The following is a 21,519-nucleotide window of genomic DNA, read 5'->3' on the forward strand; positions in this document are numbered from 1 at the left end:
TCTATTGTTTCCTTACTTTTTAATGATCGCCATTCTAACTGGTGTGAGATGGTATCTCATTGTGGTTTTGATTTGCATTTCTCTAATGACCAATGATGGTAAGCTTTTTTTCGTATGTTTTTTGGCCATATAAATGTCTTCTTTCGAGAAGTGTCTGTTCATACCCTTCGCCCACTTTTTGATGGGGTTGTTTTTTTTTCTTGTACATTTGTTTAAGTTCCTTGTGGATTCTGGATATTAGCCCTTTGTCAGATGGATAGATTGCAAAAATTTTCTCCCATTCTGTAGGTTGCCTTTTCACTCTGAGGATAGTTTCTTTTGCTGTGCAGAGGCTCTTTAGTTTTCTTAGATCTCATTTGTCAATTTTGGCTTTTGTTGCAGTTGCTTTTGGTGTTTTAGTCATGAAGTCTTTGCCCACGCCTGTGTCCTGAATAGTATTGCCTAGGTTTTCTTCTAGGGTTTTTATGGTTTTAGGTCTTACATTTAAGTCTTTAATCCATCTTGAGTTAATTTTTGTATAAGGTGTAAGGAAGGGGTCCAGTTTCAGTTTTCTGCATAGCCAGTTTTCCCAGCACCATTTATTAAATAGGGAATCCTTTTCCCATTGCTTGTTTTTGTCGGGTTTGTCAAAGATCAGATGGTTGTAGATGTGTGGCATTATTTCTGAGGCCTCTGTTCTGTTCCATTGGTCTGTATATCTGCTTTGGTACCAGTACCATGCTGTTTTGGTTACTGTAGCCTTGTAGTATAGTTTGAAGTCAGGTATTGTGATGCCTCCAACTTTGTTCTTTTTGCTTAAGATTGTCTTGGCTATACTGGCTCTTTTTTGGTTCCATATGAAATTTAAAGTAGTTTTTTCTAATTCTTTGAAGAAAGTCAGTGGTAGCTGTATGGGGATACCATTGAATCTATAAATTGCTTTGGGCAGGATGGCCATTTTCACAACATTGATTCTTCCTATCCATGAGCATGGAATATTTGTTCATTTGTTTGTGTCCTCTCTTATTTCCTTAAGCAGTGGTTTGTAGTTCTCCTTGAAGAGGTCCTTCACATCCCTTGTAAGTTGTGTATTCCTAGGTATTTTATTCTCTTAGTAGCAGTTGCGAATGGGAGTTGACTTATGATTTGGTTATTTGTCTGTTATTGGTGTATAGGAATGCTTGTGATTTTTGCACATTGATTTTGTATCCTGAGACTTTGCTGAAGTTGCTTATCAGCTTAAGGAGATTTTGGGCTGAGATGATGGGGTTTTCTAAATATACAATCATGTCATCTGCAAACAGAGACAATTTGGCTTCCTCTCTTTCTATTTGAATATCCTTTATTTCTTTTTCTTGCCTGATTGCCCTGGCCAGAACTTCCAATACTATGTTGAATAGGAGTGGTGAGAGAGGACATCCTTGTCTTGTGCCAGTTTTCAAAGAGAATGCTTCCAGCTTTTGCCCATTCAGTATGATACTGGCTGTGGGTTTGTCATAAGTAGCTGTTACTATTTTGAGATACATTCCATCAATACCTAGTTTATTGAGAGTTTTTAGCATGAAGGGGTGTTGAATTTTATCGAAGGCCTTTTCTGCATCTATTGAGATAATTGTATGGTTTTTGTCATTGGTTCTGTTTATGTGATGTATTATGTTTACTGATTTGAGTATGTTGAACCAGCCTTACATCCCAGGGATGAAGCCAACTTGATGGTGGTGGATAAGCTTTTTGATGTGCTGCTGGATTCTGTTTGTCAGTATTTTATTGAGAATTTTTTCATCAATGTTCATCAGAGATATTGGCCTGAAATTTTCTTTTTTTCTTGTGTCTCTGTCAGGTTTTGGTGTCAGGATGATGCTGACCTCATAAAATGAGTTAGGGAGGAGTACCTCTTTTTCTGTTGTTTGGAATAGTTTCAGAAGGAATGGTACCAGCTCCTCTTTGTACCTCTGGTAGAATTCAGCTGTGAATCCATCTGGTCCTGGGCTTTTTTTGGTTGGTAAGGTATTACTGCCTTAATTTCAGAACTTGTTATTGGTGTATTCAGGGATTTGACTTCTTTCCTGGTTTAGTCTTTAGAGGATGTATGTGTCTAGGAATTTATCCATTTCTTCTAGATTTTCTAGTTTATTTGCATAGAGGTATTTACAGTATTCTCTGATGGTAGTTTGTATTTCTGTGGGATCAGTGGTGATATCCTATTTATCATTTTTTATTGTGTCTACTTGATTCTTCTCTCTTTTCTTCTTTATTAGTCTGGCCAGTGGTCTATTTTGTTAATCTTTTAAAAAAAAAACCAGCTCCTGGATTCATTGATTTTTTTTTTTTTTTTGGAAGGGTTTTTCATGTCCTTCAGTTCTGCTCTGATCTTAGTTATTTCTTGTCTTCTGCTAGCTTTTGAAATTGTTTGCTCTTGCTTCTCTAGTTCTTTAAATTGTGATGTTAGGGTGTCGATTTCAGATCTTTCCTGCTTTCTCCTATGGGCATTTAGTGCTATAAATTTCCCTCTAAACACTGCTTTAGCTGTGTCCCAGAGATTCTGGTACGTTGTGTCTTTGTTCTCATTGGTTTCAAAGAACTTACTTATTTCTGCCTTCATTTCGTTATGTACCCAGTAGTCATTCAGGAGCAGGTTGTTCAGTTTCCATGTAGTTGTGCGGTTTTGAATGAGTTTCTTAATCCTCAGTTCTAATCTGATTGCACTGTGGTCTGAGAAACTGTTTGTTATGATTTCTGTTCTTTTGCATTTACTGAGGAGTGTTTTACTTCCAATTATGTGGTCAATTTTAGAATAAGTGCAATGTGGTGCTGAGAAGAATGTATATTCTGTTGATTTGGGGTGGAGAGTTCTGTAGATGTCTATTAGGTCTGCTTGGTCCAGAGCTGAGTTCAAGTCCTGAATATCCTTCTTAATTTTCTGTCTCATTGATCTGTCTAATATTGACAGTGGGGTGTTAAAGTCTCCCACTATTGTTGTGTGGGAGTCTAAGTCTCTTTATAGGTCTCTAAGAACTTGCTTTATGAATCTGGGTGCTCCTGTATTGGGTGCATATATATTTAGGATAGCTAGCTCTTCTTGTTGAATTGATCCCTTTACCGTTATGTAATGGCCTAATGGCCTTCTTTGTCTCTCTTGATCTTTGTTGGTTTATAGTCTGTTTTATCAGAGACTAGCATTGCAACCCCTGCTTTTTTTTTTTTTTTTTTTTTTTTTTTTTTGCTTTCCATTTGCTTGGTAAATCTTCCTGCATCCCTTTATTTTGAGCCTATGTGTGTCTTTGCATGTGAGATGAGTTTCCTGAATACAGCACACTGATGGGTCTTGACTCTTCATCCAATTTGCTAGTCTGTGCCTTTAAATTGGGGCATTTAGCCCATTTACATTTAAGGTTAATATTATGTGTGAATTTGATCCTGTCATTATGATGCTAGTGGTTATTTTGCCTATTAGTTGATGCAGTTTCTTCATGGTGTTGATGGTCTTTACAATTTCGTATGTTTTTGCAGTGGCTGGTACCAGTTTTCCCTTGCCGTATTTAGTGCTTCCTTCAGGAGCTCTTGTAAGGCAGGCCTGGTGGTGACAGAATCTCTCAGCATTTGCTTGTCTGTAAAGGGTTTTATTTCTCCTTTACTTGTGAAGCTTAGTTTGGCTGGGTATGAAATTCTGGGTTGAAAATGCTTTTCTTTTCTTTCTTTCTTTCTTTCTTTATTTTATTTTTTTTATTGATCATTCTTGGGTGTTTCTTGCAGAGGGGGATTTGGCAGGGTCACAGGACAATAGTGGAGGGAAGGTCAGCAGATAAACAAGTGAACAAAGGTCTCTGGTTTTCCTAGGCAGAGGACCCTGCGGCCTTCCGCAGTGTTTGTGTCCCTGGGTACTTGAGATTAGGGAGTGGTGATGACTCTTAACGAGCATGCTGCCTTCAAGCATCTGTTTAACAAAGCACATCTTGCACCGCCCTTAATCCATTCAACCCTGAGTGGATACAGCACATGTTTCAAAGAGCACAGGGTTGGGGGTAAGGTCACAGATCAACAGGATCCCAAGGCAGAAGAATTTTTCTTAGTACAGAACAAAATGAAAAGTCTCCCATGTCTACCTCTTTCTACACAGACACGGCAACCATCTGATTTCTCAGTCTTTTCCCCACCTTTCCCCCCTTTCTATTCCGCAAAACCGCCATTGTCATCATGGCCCGTTCTCAATGAGCTATTGGGTACACCTCCCAGACGGGGTGGTGGCCGGGAAGAGGGGCTCCTCACTTCCCAGTAGGGGCGGCAGGGCAGAGGCGCCCCTCACCTCCCGGACGGGGCGGCTGGCCGGGCGGGGGGCTGACCCCCCCACCTCCCTCCCGGACCGGGCGGCTGGCCGGGCAGAGGGGCTCCTCACTTCCCAGTAGGGGCGGCCAGGCAGAGGCGCCCCTCACCTCCCGGATGGGGCGGCTGGCCGGGCGGGGGCTGACCCCCCCACCTCCCTCCCGGACCGGGCGGCTGGCCGGGCAGAGGGGCTCCTCACTTCCCAGTAGGGGCGGCCAGGCAGAGGCGCCCCTCACCTCCCGGATGGGGCGGCTGGCCGGGCGGGGGCTGACCCCCCCACCTCCCTCCCGGACGGGGCGGCTGGCCGGGCGGGGGGCTGACCCCCCCCCACCTCCCTCCCGGACGGGGCGGCTGGCCGGGCGGGGGGCTGACCCCCTACCTCCCTCCCGGACGGGGCGGCTGGCCGGGCGGGGGGGCTGACACCCCCACCTCCCTCCCGGACGGGGCGGCTGGCCGGGCAGAGGGGCTCCTCACTTCCCAGTAGGAGTGGCTGGGCAGAGGCGCCCCTCACCTCCCGGGCGGGGCGGCTGGCCGGGCGGGGGGCTGACCCCCCCCACCTCCTTCCTGGACGGGGCGGCTGGCCGGGCAGAGGGGCTCCTCACTTCCCAGTAGGGGCGGCCGGGCAGAGGCGCCCCTCACCTCCCGGGCGGGGCGGCTGGCCGGGCGGGGGGCTGACCCCCCCACCTCCCTCCCGGATGGGGCAGCTGGCCGGGTGGGGGGCTGACCCCCCCCACCTCCCTCCCGGACGGGGCGGCCGGCCAGGTAGAGGGGCTCCTCACTTCCCAGTAGGGGCGGCCGGGCAGAGGCACCCCTCACCTCCCGGACGGGGCGGCTGGCCGGGCGGGGGGCTGATCCCCCCACCTCCCTCCCGGACAGGGCGGTTGGCCGGGCGGGGGGCTGACCCCCCCACCTCCCTCCCGGACGGGGTGGCTGCCGGGCAGAGACGCTCCTCACTTCCGAGACGGGGTGGCTGCTGGGCGGAGGGGCTCCTCACTTCTCAGACAGGGCGGCTGCCGGGCGGAGGGGCTCCTCACTTCTCAGACGGGGCGGTTGCCGGGCAGAGGGTCTCCTCGCTTCTCAGACGGGGCGGCCGGGCAGAGACGCTCCTCACATCCCGGACGGGGCAGCAGGGCAGAGGTGCTCCCCACATCTCAGACGATGGGCGGCCGGGCAGAGACAGTCCTCACTTCCTAGATGGGATGGCGGCCGGGAAGAGGCGCTCCTCACTTTCCAGACTGGGCAGCCAGGCAGAGGGGCTCCTCACATCCCAGACGGTGGGCGGCCAGGCAGAGACGCTCCTCACTTCCCAGACGGGGCGGCGGCCGGGCAGAGGCTGCAATCTCGGCACTTTGGGAGGCCAAGGCAGGCCGTCGGGAGGTGGAGGCTGCAGCGAGCCGAGATCATGCCACTGCACTCCAGCCCGGGCACCATTGAGCACTGAGTGAACGAGACTCCGTCTGCAATCCCGGCACCTCGGGAGGCCGAGGCTGGCGGAACACTCGCGGCTACGAGCTGGAGACCAGCCCGGCCAACACAGCGAAACCCCGTCTCCACCAAAAAAACACGAAAACCAGTCAGGCGTGGCGGCGCGCGCCCGCAATCGCAGGCACTCGGCAGGCCGAGGCAGGAGAATCAGGCAGGGAGGTTGCAGTGAGCCGAGATGGCAGCAGTACAGTCCAGCCTCGGCTCGGCATCAGAGGGAGACCGTAGGGACAGGGACAGGGAGAGGGAGAGCGAAAATGCTTTTCTTTAGGAATGTTGAATATTAGCCCCCACTGTCTTCTGGCTTGTGGGGTTTCTGCAGAGAGATCCGCTGTTAGTCTGATGGGCTTCCCTTTGTGGGCAACCCAACTTTTCTCTCTGGATGCCCTTAACATTTTTTTCTTCATTTCAACCTTGGTGAATCTGATGATTATGTGTCTTGGGGTTGCTCTTCTTGAGGAATATCTTTGTGGTGTTTTCTATATTTCCTGAATTTGAACGTTGGCCTGTCTTGCTAGGTTGGGGAAGTTTTCCTAGATAATATCCTGAAGAGTGTTTTCCAACTTGGTTCTATTCTCCCTGTCAGTTTCAGGTACACCAATCAAACATAAGTTTGGTCTTTTCATTTTGTTTATTTTATTTATTTATTTACTTACTTATTTTTGAGATGGAGTCTCACTCTGGCACCCAGGCCGGAGTGAGTGCAGTGGCACGACCTCGGCTCACTGGCAACCTCCACCTCCCAGGTTCAAGTAATTCTCCTCTCTTGGCCTCCCAAGTAGCTGGGACCACAGTCTCCTGCCACCACACCCAGCTAATTTCTGTATTTTTAGTAGAGACGGGATTTTACTATGTTGGCCAGGCTGGTTTCAAACTCCTGACCTCAGGTGATCTGCCCGCCTTGGCCTCCCGAAGTGCTGGGATTAAAGGCGTGAGCCGGCTGGGCGCAGTGGCTCACACCTGTAATCCCAGCACTTTGGGAGGCTGAGGTGGGCGGATCACGAGGTCAGGAGATCTAGACCATCCTGGCTAACACGGTGAAACCCCATCTCTACTAAAAATACAAAAAAAAATTAGGTGGGTGTGGTGGTGGGCGCTTGTAGTCCCAGCTACTCGGGAGGCTGAGGCACGAGAATGGTGTGAACCCGGGAGGCAGAGGTTGCAGTGAGCCAAGATCGCGCCACTGCACTCCAGCCTGGGCGACAGAGCGAGACTCCGTCTCAAAAAAAAAAAAAAAAAAAAAAAAAAAAGAGGCATGAGCCACTGTGTCTGGCCAGTATTTTCTTTTATGTCCTTCTAGGAATTGATTTTCCTATTCAAGGAGAAAATTTTAATTTAATCTGGTTGGTGGTATGTTTCTATTCATTTAATTCAATTTGTTTTCCTTATTATTTAGAATAAAACTCACATCCTTGACATAACTTATGAGGACCTAAGTGACATGCCTCCCCCATCCTGACCCCTGGACCTTGTCTTCCACTCCTTCCCCAGCCAAGTGTGGGGAAGGACCCTACTGTTTTTGGAGTTTATCAAGTGCACTCCTACCTGACGACTTTGCCCATGGTAACCTCTGTGTCGTATCCCCCCACCTATAACTGTATGGTCTGCCTCTTCATTCCAGGATTCTGCTCAGTTTTTGACTTAGCATAGAGGGCTTCTTTGACCATCCATCTAAAATACCAATCTTGGCCAGGTACGGTGACTCACGCCTGTAATCTCAGCACTTTCAGAGCCCAGGCAGGTGGATTACTTGAGGTCAGGAGTTTGAGACCAGCCTGACCAACATGGTGAAATCCCGTCTCTACTAAAAATACAAAATTAGCTGGGTGTGGTGGCACACGCCTGTAATCCCAGCTACTTGGAAGGCTGAGGCAGGAGAATAGCTTGAACTTGGGAGGTTGCAGTGAGCCGAGATCATGCCATTGCACTCCAGCCTGGGCAACAAGAACAAAACTCCATCTCAAAAAAATAAAGAAAGAAAAAGTAAAATACCAGTGCCGCTCCTCCAAAACCCCTATTACTTTTTCGTTGTAGAATAAACGTGCATTCAGAAAAGCATACCATATGTATATGTACATTTTAAAGGTAATTGTGAAGTGAACAGCCATGTAACATAGGTTGGTTGAATGTCACCAGCACCTACCAGGGCTTGTGTTTACCTTCTTGATCACAGCCTCTTTCCTCACCTCCTATCCAGGGAAAACCATGATTCCCAGGTTTTTAAATAATTGTTTTCTTGTTTGTGTTGATAGTTTTACCACCTGTATGTTATCTAGTTATAGGATGTTTAAAATTTTATTTTCTTTCATTTGCTTCATTATTTGCTTTTTTCTGAGTTTGCTTTCATTGTTTTTGCCTATTTTTAATGTTGGAGACTTCTCAAATGTTTTAATGGTCCTTGGTTGGTTGTTGACATTTAAAAGTAAACCACTATCAAAAGCTGATTGGAATCTGAGTTGGGGGTGCTTTTGGAGTGGTACATTTCACTGTAGGATTGTCAGGCAGAGACCTGCCCATTTGTCTGCATATGAATCATTTCATGTGGGAACAGTCAGTTTCCGTATAAAGAAATCCTTCATGCTCCTTCCTGACGTAGGTATTTTGCTGCCAGTGTTTTGGGAATCAAGTGGAGTGAAGGTGGCTAGTGAGAATCTTACTGTTGGGGACATGAATTTATATTTAATCTTAGCTCTTTCTGGTGCCCCCTAGTTCATAACCATTTTAGTTCTACTTCTTCAAAGAGTATACACCTATTTCTTCTTGGAGTACTCAGGGTTTTTTTGTTTGTTTGTTTTGTTTTTTTCTTTTTTGTTTTTTTTGCTCGATGTACATGCCACATACCAGAGTAGGGACTAAGTTGCTGTGACTCAAGATAGTTATGATTTAGGTATGGGAGGTAGAAATAGAAATTGGGAGTGAAATGGAACATAATCACTCTGTCCTTGGCAATGAGTTTCTGGTAATAACAAACTAACCTCGATCAAGTTTTTTTTTTTTTTTGGTCATATAAATGTAAATGCAATTATAATCCTTTTATCTCCATTCAGATTTTAGGACAGCAAATTAATGACTTTACCCTTCCTGATGTGAACCTTATTGGGGAGCATTCTGATGCAGCAGAGCTTGGAAGGATGCTTCAGCTCATCTTAGGCTGTGCTGTGAACTGTGAACAGAAGCAAGGTAATTTGTTTCAAGTTAGTGTTTGCATTTAAAATAATGAAGGAAAGTAATGTATATTTTATATTTTATATATAAATCACCAGTACCAACAGTAACATCTGTTTAAGGTCACCCCCAAAGAATGCCATTTTCTACAGTTTTACTAGTAATTTGTTTTTAAGCTTAAATGAATTTTGCACATTAAAATAAATTTAACTGGGGTGATATTTTTTCTTTTGTGCAATACCACATAATTCCTCGAGTAGATAACTACACTGAATGCAGTGAAATTTGCTGTTAATTTGACAACATCTACCTAATCTGGAAAAAATGAGCAGAGACATACAGCAGTTTAATAGATATTCAGGTCTGCCTTCCCAACATATATCTATAACAGATGCCTTCAGCTTCTCCTTTTTCTTTTTTTAGGCATATTGTATTTGGAAAACATTTGCAAGTTTGCCTCTACTGTGGGGAAAAAGAGAGGGAAGAGTATCATTATATGCAATGTTTAATAAAAATAAATTTTGAATTGGGTTTCGTACCCCAAAATCTGGCAGATACTTTTCCTTAAGAAATCACTCTCTGACTTAAATTTTAGATAGTGCCTTGACTATCTTTTAAAGGAAGGAATAGTATTACATATATCAAAATTGTTTCATTTATTTTTAAATAATTGTAAAACTCTTAGAAATACCACAGGAGGCTGGGTACGGTGGCTCATGCCTGTAATCCCAGCACTTTGGGAGGCCACGGTGGGCGGATCACTTGAGGCCAGGAGTTGGAGACCAGCTTGACCAATATGGTGAAACCCCATCTCTACCAGAAAAAAAAAAAATTAGCTGAGTGTGGAGGCACACTCCTGTAATCCCAGCTACTCAGGTGTCTGAGGCATGAGAATCACTTGAACCTGGGAGGCAGAGGTTGCAATGAGCCAAGATCGCATCACTGCACTCCAGCCTGGGCGACAGAGCAAGACCCTGTCTCAAAAAAAGAGAAAAATGCCACAGGATATTTTGTAGTAACATACTCTGGCAAGAAAACATTGAAAAACCTGGAAAACCTTGGGATTAATTTTCACATCGATAAACAGGCTTGTAAAATTAATGGGGCCGGGCGCAGTGGCTCACACCTGTAATCCCAGCACTTTGGGAGGGTGAGGCAGGTGGATCACGAAGTCAGGAGTTTGAGACCAGCCTGGCCAAGATGGTGAAACCCCATCTCTACTAAAAATACAAAAATTAGCCGGGCGTGGTGGTAGGCGCCTGTAATCCCAGCTGCTTGCGAGGCTGAGGCAGGAGAATCTCTTGAACCTGGGAGGCGGAGGTTGCATTGAGCCAAGATTGTGCCACTGCACTTTAGCCTGGGCAATAGATCAAGACTTTTTCTCAGAAAAAAAAAATAATAAAATAACTTAATGGTATCTATCACTGCTAGAAAAATTTCTCGCTAAGCATGTAAATCTGAAAACTGTCTTTTATTTTTTCCCATGTCCTTTGTATTGCAATCTAAAATACCCCATTTTAAGCTCCCAGAGCTGAAATGACCCAATATATTATATCATTATTATTACATTGAAATATGAGATTAAGAGCATGAGCTGCAGTGTGCATCAACCCATGAATTTCAACTCGTTTCCACCTCTCGCAGGCAATCTCAAGGACTTGGAGTAGATCACTTAACCTCTGTATTTTAGTTTTTTAGTAAAATAGAGATTCATTATAGTACCTACTTCCTAAGGTTATTGTGGAAACTAAATGAGATCATGTATATAGAACAGTACAGTGTCTTGCACATAGTAGTGGTTCACAAAACATTAGTTATTACTAGGAAACATGAAAACATTATAAGTTTTACATATAGTATTTTATTTTATTTTATTCTATTTTATTTTATTTTTTCGAGATGGAGTCTTGCTCTGTTGCCCAGGCTGGAGTGCAGTGGCATGATCTCAGCTCACTGCAGCCTCCACCTCCTGGGTTCAAGCGATTCTCCTGCCTCAGCCTCTTGAGTAGCTGGGATTACAGATGTGCACCACCATGCCTGGCTAATGCTTTGTGTTTTTAGTAGAGGCAGGGTTTCATCATGTTGGTCAGGCTGGTCTCAAACTCCTGACCTCAAGTGATCCACCCGCCTTGGCTTCCCAAAGTGCTAGGATTACAGGCATGAGCCACCACCCCAGCCTATATATAGTATTTTAAAACATTTTCATTCAGTTATTTTATTGTGTGCTTTTGTGAACTTTAAGGTAGCCGCAGTTTTTAAAATGTCATTAGGTGGTGTTCAATGATTATATTTATTTTGTCAATAAATAGAATGTAAATTAGTAAAACCACTAACATAGAATTAGAGAAGGCTATTCTCAGTAAGTTAACTTTTAATTTACAGCTTTTGTTAGTTAAGTGTATTTTTGTGTGTACAGCAAGTCCAAGTTGACAGATTTGAACTTTGTTGAAGTTACTTGAAGACCAGCTTTGATATATAGATAATAATATAATTAATATCTTTTTTATAGTTCTTCCAAAGTGCTTATCTAATCTTAAATAGCTTTTTTTCTCTATTGACAACTACTGATTTGCATAGAAATCACTTGTTTTCTAAAAGCTGTAGTTCAAATTTATTATGCAATAAAGCAGATAAATTTTACCTTAAATTCATTTTCTCTTCTATATTCAATTTATTTCATAAATATTGAACTTATACATTACTAGGGGCTAGGAACACAGTGTTAGAACAGACAAGTACCTGCCCTCAAGGAACTTGAGCGGAAGGACATTAAATAATGCCACAGATACCCGTATGATGAACGCAGAGGTGAGTGTTCCTCAGCTGCAGCTTAAAGGGGGACAGCCTGGGTTTGGGGTCAGGGAAGTTATTTAAGCAAAGCTATGGAAGACAATGGGTTAAGAGTAATGTAAATAGTAGAAGCTGAATGTAGGAAAGACCTAGGTTATCTCTGAGGAATTAAAAAACCCACCACACTATAATTGGAGTATAGTGAGAAAAGGATGAAGGAAAATACGGCAGGAGATAGGGGCTAATATAAGTGATGACAGCACAGTATGTTACTATTACTTATGTTGAAGACGATGGATTTTTTTTTTTAAGCCCAAAGGTTTTTTTCTTGTTTCCCCACTGTTTACCCCTTATAGTGCAAAACAGATTTCTATTAACTTGTTGTTTGTACTTTTTTGGTGTTCCATGGTAAGTTTAATAATAGCATTATTTTCTTGAAGTTATGACTAATTTTATTGGTCTCCAATTCAGTATTTTTTAAAACAATATATTTCTTTTCTCTAGCCCCATTCCTATTTTATCATACCATTTTCTCTTTCTTTCTTTCTTTTTTTTTTTTTTTCTGGGACAGATTCTCGCTCTGTCACCCAGGCTGGAGTCCAGTGGTGTGATCTCGGCTCATTGCAACCTCTGCCTCCCAGGTTCAAGCAATTCTCCTGCCTCAGCCTCCTGAGTAGCTGGGATTACAGGTGCACGTGCCGCCACGCCCGGCTAATTTTTGTACTTTTAGTAGAGACAGGGTTTTACCATGTTGGTCAGGCTGGTCTCGAGCTCCTGACCTCATGATCCGCCTGCCTCGGCCTCCCAAAGCTCTGGGATTACAGGCATGAGCCACTGCGCCTGGCCACCATTTTCTTATAGGTAAATTTTAGTTTGCTTATTCAGTTTAGCTCAAGAATTAAATATGGAATTTTCTGCAGTTGTGATCTATGTATATTCCTGGAGTGTCTAACAAGTGTTCTGTCAAAGATTAGGAGATTGGTATACCTAAGATTTGAGACATTAAATCTCTAAGTAGATGCTTCGATTTTAAGGTGAAAAATAGAAATTATTTAATTGAAGTTGATTGATATCAGATAGTAACTTCTTATGTATCCTTTTAGGAAATTCATTTACTTCTGGAATTCTCCTAATATGTAGGGGGTCTTTGGAAGTGCACAACTGTTGAGAGTCAGCTAATTGTATTTACTACAGAATAGGACTAGGAAAAGACAAAGATGTTACCTTTATGCATATTCCTGTGGGAAAGAAGATAGTCAATTATAATATTTATTGAAGTTCTCACTCAGACCAAATGTTCTGTAGAAACACCTAGATTGAGTTTCCCCCCAAAATTGTATAAATGATGGAAACTTATTGAACAAAATTTTAACATCTCATTTGTCTAGATTTAGGACATCCTCTGCTCTCAGGAACATAGTAGAGTGCTAAGAATCAAGTACATGAGTGTCTGAGTGGTTAAATATTAGCGGTCACTGCATATTTATGGTATATAACGTAAAACTCACTAAAGCAGTTCTGCTGTTTACTACCTGACTCGCTTGGGATGAGATACTTAGCCTGTGTTGTTGTCTGCAAAATAAGGATGTAAAAGCTGGTTGTCATGAGGAGTGAATGAAATTGTGTGTGTGTGTGTGTGTGCTTTGTACTCCATAAAGCAGTGTACAGATTAAAAGAGGCTTATGTTTAAATGTGTTTCCTAATTAGAAGAAGTGAGGAGCATCTGCTAGGGATGTTGACTCAGTGCACATTTGTCTTGGCTATCTTACTTCTCAAATTGGGGCAAATAAAATGGTGGTAAGTTTGAAAAAACAAAGATTAGTAGTAGAAGACACACTAATAATAATTATTTATTATTTCCCTTCTCTCTGGTACCAAAAAATGGTTTTTACAGACTAGGAAGCTGGGACTTGTAAGTGTTATGTGACTTGCCCAATACTTCCTACCTGTGAGAAGCTAGACAAGGACAAAAATTCATGTTTCTTCCACATTTAAACTTAATACTCCCTGTGATAAACTATGCTGTGAATTTTAAACAGTGAAGGCTTCAGGATAAGCTACCTCACATAGCAAATCTCATTCTCCAGCATTGCCTCATAGACACACACCCGGTAATAGCACATCATTTGTATTTTGGAATTTTAAAGATTCATAAATTTTTTTATTTAAAAAACTGTACAGTAATTTAGTTCTCATCATCATTTTATCATTTAGCATTTTACGGTGTTCGCGGGGAAGGGCCTTGACGTGGCAACACCGCTTCTTAACTAACGCTTCCCCTCTCACACCTACTAACCCCTCACCCCTCGAGTCCACTGTTATTTCCTTCACTTTCAATAGGCTGTCATTAAATTCTCCTTCCCCATTATCAGTGCCACTGCTTCTTCTCTTCCATGTTCACAGTCTTACTTTTAGAGCTGTTTAGTCATCCTACCTATGCTGGTTTCTCCATAGCCTTTGAATTCTGTGTTTGATACTTTTGAACAGAACATCTAAAAGCTCCCTTTCTGTATTCCAACACTCATAGGGTGATTCTCATTAAGAAAACAAAACCAAAAATTGAGCTCAGACTAAAGGAATTCTTTTTTGACTAAATAGTGATTAAGTTATTATATTCCTGTTGGCCTAAGAACAATGCCTATGATTTAGTTGTGTTATGTATATTTGTACTTATAACCAAACAATCGATTGGGTACAAGTAGCCTTAGGGCAATACTTCCTTAAAAACATGTTTCTGATAAACTAAAGCTTTAGCATTAACCAGAAGTCATAATTTAATAGTATTGTAAAAATACCTCATTTATTTTAAATCCTGTGTTGGGTAGAGGATTACAGTTGTCATTTCAAATACATGAATCTCTTGTCAAAAGAGTACTTTGACAGTTTCATGGTAAGACCCTTTCATATACTACCTCAAGGAGTGAGATTTTTATTGTGCATGTTGTTTGGATGTATGGGGTTGGAGAGGTAGGTTGAGCCTAAAATTTCCTAATTACTTTACTCTTTTACGTGTTTCTTATTGCAAAGGCAAGAAATTGTTTTCAAGTTTGTCATTACTAATAACAAAGAGATCTTTTTGTTTTTTGGCAGTGGTGAGGATGAGATTGATGGAGTTGCTGCTTTAGCTTATTGGAGGTGTGGATCATTTTATTTTTTGTGTTTGACCGGTCAAGTGACTTAGTGAGAAGGGGGAAGTAGTAGAACAAGGAGTTCCATCTGTAACTGTGAACAGTCAATTGTGATAACTCACTACCCTTAGACCAGTCAATAATTATTTTAAAGCCTGGGATTATACAATATTTGTTTAACTATGGTATCAATTTGTAACTTAAATTCATCTCAATTCTTTGTCCTAAGCAGCTCTCAGTTTCATTTTTTTTGTTTGCTGTAGAAGAAAATATTAAGCCAGGCTGGGCACGGTGGCTCACGCCTGTAATCCCAGCACTTTGGGAGGCCGAGGCAGGCGGATCACAAGGTCAAGAGATTGAGACCATCCTGGCCAACATGGTGAAACCCGGTCTCTACTAAAATACAAAAATTAGTTGGGTGTGATGGCGCACGCCTGTAGTCCCAGCTACTCGGGAGGCTGAGGCAGGAGAATGGCGTGAACCTGGGAGGCGGAGGTTGCAGTGAGCCGAGATGGCGCCACTGCACTCCAGCCTGGCGACAGAGTGAGACTCCGTCTAAAAAAAAAAAAAAGGAAATATTAAGGCAGAATAATGCAGCACGTTGATGTCACATAAAAATAAAGCACAGAGTTCAAAGCTTTTTTTTTTTAACTGCATAGCAAAGAGTAATGTGAAAGATAATTTTTAGATTTTAGAAAAAAGTAATACAGAGATTTTTCCACCTTGGTTTCAGGCTTTACCATTTCATCGTTTTACATTGGCACATACTCATGCCAATATTCCATTCTCGTGACCCGTAGCTGTAGCCTCAACTTTAGAAGGAATGTTGAAAAGCCAAGAAAAGATCTTAAGGAAAGATAAATAGTGTGATTTTCCGACTTTACCAATACATTTAATGGTGTATGTGGGATTCCTAGGAGGAATCAAAACACAGGGAAACGACTTATAAGAATTTATGAAGTATGAGCCTTGATTCCCTTGACCATCTTTAACTTGAACAGTGACATTCCAGATTGTTCTTGTTTTCAGAGTACATCCAAGCCATTATGATGATGGAGGAATCTGTTCAACATGTTGTCATGACAGCCATTCAAGAGGTATGTTGGAGCTTCATGCTTATAGTTTATGAAAAATTAAAGGAGTAAACATGAGTATGAATAATACAAGTGGAAAATTTTAAAAGAGATTCTCCTGCTCATTTTTAAAGAGTTTTTACTTTGCATTTATGATATAGCTTCTCTTGTTTTTATTCTAAAAAATCATACTCATTTAAATTTTCCAATTTTATTTAAATCTTAAACATTTATTTTGCAGGTATAGATATAACTATTCCTAATTTTTTTTTTTTTGAGACGGAGTCTCACTCTGTCACCCAGGCTAGAGTGCAGTGGTGCGATCTGGGCTCACTGCAACTTCCACCTCCTGGGTTCAAGTGATTCTCCTGCCTCACTCTCCCGAGTAGCTGGGACTACAGGTGTGTGCCACCACGCCCAGCTAATTTTTTGTATTTTTAGTAAAGATGGGGTTTCACTTTGTTAGCCAGAATGGTCTTGATCTCCTGACCTCATGATCTGCCCGCCTTGGCCTCCCAAAGTGCTGGGATTACAGGCGTGAGCCATCACACCCGGCCAACTATTCCTAATTTTTTAAAGTGCCCTTAATGAAATAGTAATAGCAGACTAATTCCTAAAGCTAATAATAAATAATATCTATTATTTATTTATTTATTTATTTGTTTGACCAAGTCTCACTCTGTCGTCCAGGCTGGAGTGCAATGGTGTGATCTTGGCTCACTGCAACCTCCACCACCCAGGTTCAAGCAATTCTCCTGTCTCAGCCTCCTGAGTAGCTGGGACTACAAGCACATGCCACCACGCCTGGCTAGTTTTTGTATTTTTAATAGAGACAGGGTTTCACCATATTGGTCAGGCTGGTCTCGAACTCCTGAGCCTCAGGTGATCCGCCCTCCCCAGCCTCCCAAAGTGCTAGGATTACAGGCGTGAGCCACGGCGCCCGGCCAAATAATATCTATCTTAAACCAGCAGTCTTCCTCACACTTAACTGGTGGTTTCCTGTTTGGCAGAAAATGGATCTTCACCTCCAGCCATTCTCAAAGCAATTTCTAGATGAATATTTACGTTTTAAATGTAAAACATAAAACTGTAAAAGTAAAAATAAAACAGAGACTAATAGCTGGTCAAGTTCAGGATGTGAGAATGTTTTTAATCATAAAAGCAGTGGAAGAAACCCTTAAGAGAAATAGAAAAGCGTATGCAGGACATGAATATGCACCTAACATAGAAAAATACAGAAGACAGGCCGGGTGCGGTGGCCTCACACCTGTAATCCCAGCAGTTTGGGAGGCCAAGGTGGGTGGATCACAAGGTCAAGAGATTGAGACCATCCTGGCCAACATGGTGAAACTTCGTCTGTACTAAAAATACAAAAATTATCTGGGCATGGTGGCACATGCCTGTAGTCCCAGCTTCTCGGGAGGCTGAGGCAGGAAAATTGCTTGAACTTAGGAGGCAGAGGTTGGAGTGAGTTGAGATCGCACCACTGTACTCCAGCGTGGCGACAGTGAGACTCCGTCTCAAAAAAAAAAAAAAAAAAAAGAAAAATACAAAAGAAAAACATGAAAAATATTCAATTAAATGCAAATTAAGATGAAATTATGCTTAAAAAATCTTGCAACGACTTCTGACACCAACTACCCAAAGTTGGGCCAAACTTCACAGATTTAAAGGCATCACTCTCCACAGACTGCCTACAGTTCAGACACCAGCTCCAGGCTCAGGGGTCTCCAGGCCACCCTGTCATCTGACCAACTGCCTACAAATTCAAGGATTCCCACTATCCCTGTACATTGTGTAATTTACTAGAACAACTCACAGAAGTCAGGAATGATAACAGCTTTATTACAGCAAGTGGATACAAATCAAATTAAATGCATTTCTGGATTGTTAAGTTTCTGTTAAACCAAAAAATGCATAGGGTGAGGTCAGGGAAGGTCCCAAATGCAGTTTTGTTTTGTCCCCACCCCATGGTAGCAATATGCAGAGTATTGCCAACCAGAGAAGCTTACCTGAGCCTTTATATCCAGATTCTTTGTTGGGGTTTCATTACATGGGTATGTTTGATTGAATCAGTGACCATGATGTCCAAATCAATTTTCAGCCTCCTTTGTTTCCCAGAGATCAGGCCGATAACAAAGCCCCAACCTTCTAATCACATGATTGGTCTTTCTGGAGTGGCCAGCTGCCATCTGGAGTCATCTCCTTAGCTTAAACTATCTAAGGGCCCACTGTGAATAGCAAAGACAACTCCTATCTCTAGGGAAATTCTTTATTACCCAGCAAAGCTTTTAAAGAGTTCATTGGTTTAGCAGTCAGCACTGATGGCAGGAATGCAAACTGGTATATCTTTTAAAAATGTTATCCCCTTTTATATCATATAAGATTAGATTGGTTATGTTAAAATACCAAAACTACAGTTACCCAAGCAAGATATGAGTTTAATTTGCTCTCAAGTGGTCCTGGGTTGGTGTGGAGGCTCTATAGTCATCAGGAACCCAGCTTTCTTCCATCTTGCTGCTGTGCCGTTCTTAATGCATGATTCCCAGCTAGTGGTGCAGTGCTGGCTTTCACGTTTATATTTCTAGCCAGCAGAAAGGATTGAGGAATGAGTTATCCACCTCCTGCAAGTAAATTTGCAGGAATTCTCACTCCTGTTAGCCAGATATTACCCACCTAGCCACATGGGGGAGTCTGGGAAATGGGGTCCTTATTCTAGATAGTCATGGACCCAACCAAAATTCCAGGCTTCTGTTACTAAGCAAGAGCAGGGAAAAGAATAAGAGGACCGCCAACCATTCTGCCTTAGTGTAGTTGATCCTGTAATTCTACTTTTAGGAGTTTATCCTAAAAAAAAAAAAAAAGTAAAATACGGCCAGGCGCGGTGGCTCATGCCTGTAATCCCAGCACATTGGGAGGTTGAGGTGGGTGGATCACGAGGTCAGGAGTTCAAGACCAGCCTGACCAACACAGTGAAACCCTGTCTCTACTCAAAATACAAATATTAGCCGGGCGTGGTGGCACGTACCTGTAATCCCAGCTACTTGGGTGGCTGAGGCAGGAGAATGGCTTGAATTTGGGAGGCGGAGGTTGTAGTGAGCTGAGATTGCGCCACTGCACTCCAGCCTGGGTGATAGTGCCAGACTCCATCTCAGAAAAAAAAAAAAAAGTAAAATACAAAGATACATAATAGTAGTCATAACAAGCATTTATCTAGCATCTACTATATACTAGATTGGGCTGTGAGTAAGCAATTTCCATTTGTTAGCAAATTCCATTTAAATTTCTGTACACTTGCAAGTAATGCCTCTGAATTTATACTTAAAGTGGTTAAAATGGCAATATTTGTTACGTATATTTATCACAATATAAAGGAAAATTCACTACAATCCTGTGAGGTGTATGTTATTGTCTTCATTTTATAAAAAGAAACAGAGAGTTTGAGTAACTTGCTCAGGTTCGCATAGAAGTAGTGACTGAGATAGCACTCAGGTCTAAGCAGTGCAGAGCCCATACCTACAACCATTGTGCCGTATCCCTTCAATATAGTGTGCTTCAGTATTATTTCCTAGTACTGAAGCATTAGAAATAACTACCCAGTAGTAGGGCAATGGATAAATAAATTATGGTATACCAGTATACTGGCATATTACATAGGCATTGAAGCATATCTTTGAAAAATATTTAATGACATAAGGGAAAGCTCATATTAGGTTTAAAAAGGTAGATAGAAAGCACATGAACAATATTATGATCCCATTTCTGTCAAAAATAAAAATTAAGATGAGGGAAAACAAATAAACTTGCTTAATGTTAACTCTCCAAATAGCTGAATTTTCTTTACCCTTTTCTATATTTTTAAATTTTTCTATAATAACAGGTGGTATATCTATAACCAGGAATGTTTTTTAAATTAAATCTGTGACCAAGTGACTTTCTATGAACCTATCCCAAAGAATTATTTAAAAACTCAGACCAAGACTGGACACAACAATGTTTATCAAACTATTTTATATTAACAGAAATATGAAAACAGTGTATATCCATTAGTAAGCTAGTGTTTAAATTGTGGTATGTCCATATGATGGAATATTAGATAGTTGATAAAAATGTGTAAAAGGGTATCTTAGGACAGAAGGAAAAAATTTTAAATGTCAAATGACCAGAACAAGATATAAAGTTGTATGTAAAAGAGAATCCAAATTAGATTTTTAATATGTCTATTATTTGCATATTCATTTAGCAAATACTTATTGAGTACCCAGTATGTACCAAGCACTGTAGTCAGCACTAGGGATACAACCATGAAAAAGATAGACATGGTCTCTTTCCTCACAAAGCATAAGTCTCATAGGAGATGCTGGAAGAGATGGAGTTGAAAGCACAGTTGCGGATTAGCCTTGGGTGAGAAGAAGAGCCCTTGTGTTGTAACAGAAATGAAGAAAGGAAGGGGTGGGCATGCCTGTCACTAAGTTTGTAAATTAGGGTATGGGAAATTCTTATCTGAAGGCAAGATAGTCTGATGATGAGTGTGGGTGAGTTGGTGAGGTTCGAGAAGCAGGAACAGTGTGGAATAATCTCTGATGAAAATGAGGCTGCTGGCTGGGGAAAACAGCTGTGCTTTTTGAGTAGCACTGAAGGCCCAGTTGAGATTGGGAACTTTATTAATAGTGACACCAGTTTTGTGGTTTTTAAATTTCTTTTACCCTCTCAATACAGTTGACCCTTAAACAACACAGGTCTACTTTTATGCAGGTATGTATTGCACAGGTCTACTTTTGTGCAGTTCTTTTTTTACAACCAAACACAGATGGAATATACAGTCTTTGCAGGATGTGAAACTCACATGTACAGAGACCAACTTTTCACATAGGGAGGTTCTGCAGGGCTGCCTGTGGGACTTGAGTGTGTGTGCATGTTGGTATATGCCTGAGTCCTACAACTAGTTCCCCATCTATACCGTGGGATGACTTTAGCAGTCAGGGTATAGGTAGCATATAGGCAGTTGTAGCTGGATTAATCTTGGATTGAGATTTTTGCCAGTAAGAAAAAATGAGGTAAGAGGAGAGTAGAGAATATTGACAAAACTCATAGAAAGACATGAAATCTAGAGAAAATAATTGATTAAACAAATGAACCTAGGAATCGAAAGTAGGGGGGGGGCAATGGTAGACAATGTTAGCAGAAGAAACAGGAGTAAACTTCAGGCAGGCAAAATCAACTGCGTTCAGTATCAAGTCTGAGCTAAGTGAGGAAGAAAGTGAAATGATGGGCTAAGACTGAAAGACAAGAAGAAAGTACAGAGGGGTGGGGCCTAGAAGTCTTCCTGATGTTGAGGAACAGATAAAATTTAATGAGAGGCCTACAATGAGAGATGGTTGTGCTCAGAGTAGGATACCTAGATTTTTATTGAGAGCTGTTGCTGGAATCACAAGATCTCAACAGTACATCCTTTTGCCTCTTTTTCTTTTAAGAGATGTGGTCTTGTTACATCGCCCAGGCTAGAGTGCAGTGGCTATTCCCAGGTGTGATCACAGTATTCTCCAACTCCTGGGCTCAAGCATTCCATCCACCCCAGCCTC

The 21,519-nt window shown here is 42.1% G+C and overlaps 1 protein-coding gene across 11 annotated transcripts in view; it reads left to right on the forward strand.

The window, feature by feature from the left end:
- Positions 1–21,519, forward strand: part of HOOK3 (hook microtubule tethering protein 3) — a 134,001-nt gene that overhangs the window by 38,281 nt on the left and 74,201 nt on the right. For all 11 annotated transcript variants that reach the window (XM_063816319.1, XM_063816321.1, XM_054656702.2 and 8 more), the window contains 2 exons: positions 8,829–8,961; positions 15,894–15,961. In XM_063816319.1, the coding sequence (XP_063672389.1) occupies positions 8,829–8,961; positions 15,894–15,961 (201 nt within the window). The remainder of the gene's footprint in view (positions 1–8,828; positions 8,962–15,893; positions 15,962–21,519) is intronic.

The sequence above is a fragment of the Pan troglodytes genome, chromosome 7 (assembly GCF_028858775.2).
Source record: "Pan troglodytes isolate AG18354 chromosome 7, NHGRI_mPanTro3-v2.0_pri, whole genome shotgun sequence".
NCBI classification, from domain to species: domain Eukaryota; kingdom Metazoa; phylum Chordata; class Mammalia; order Primates; family Hominidae; genus Pan; species Pan troglodytes.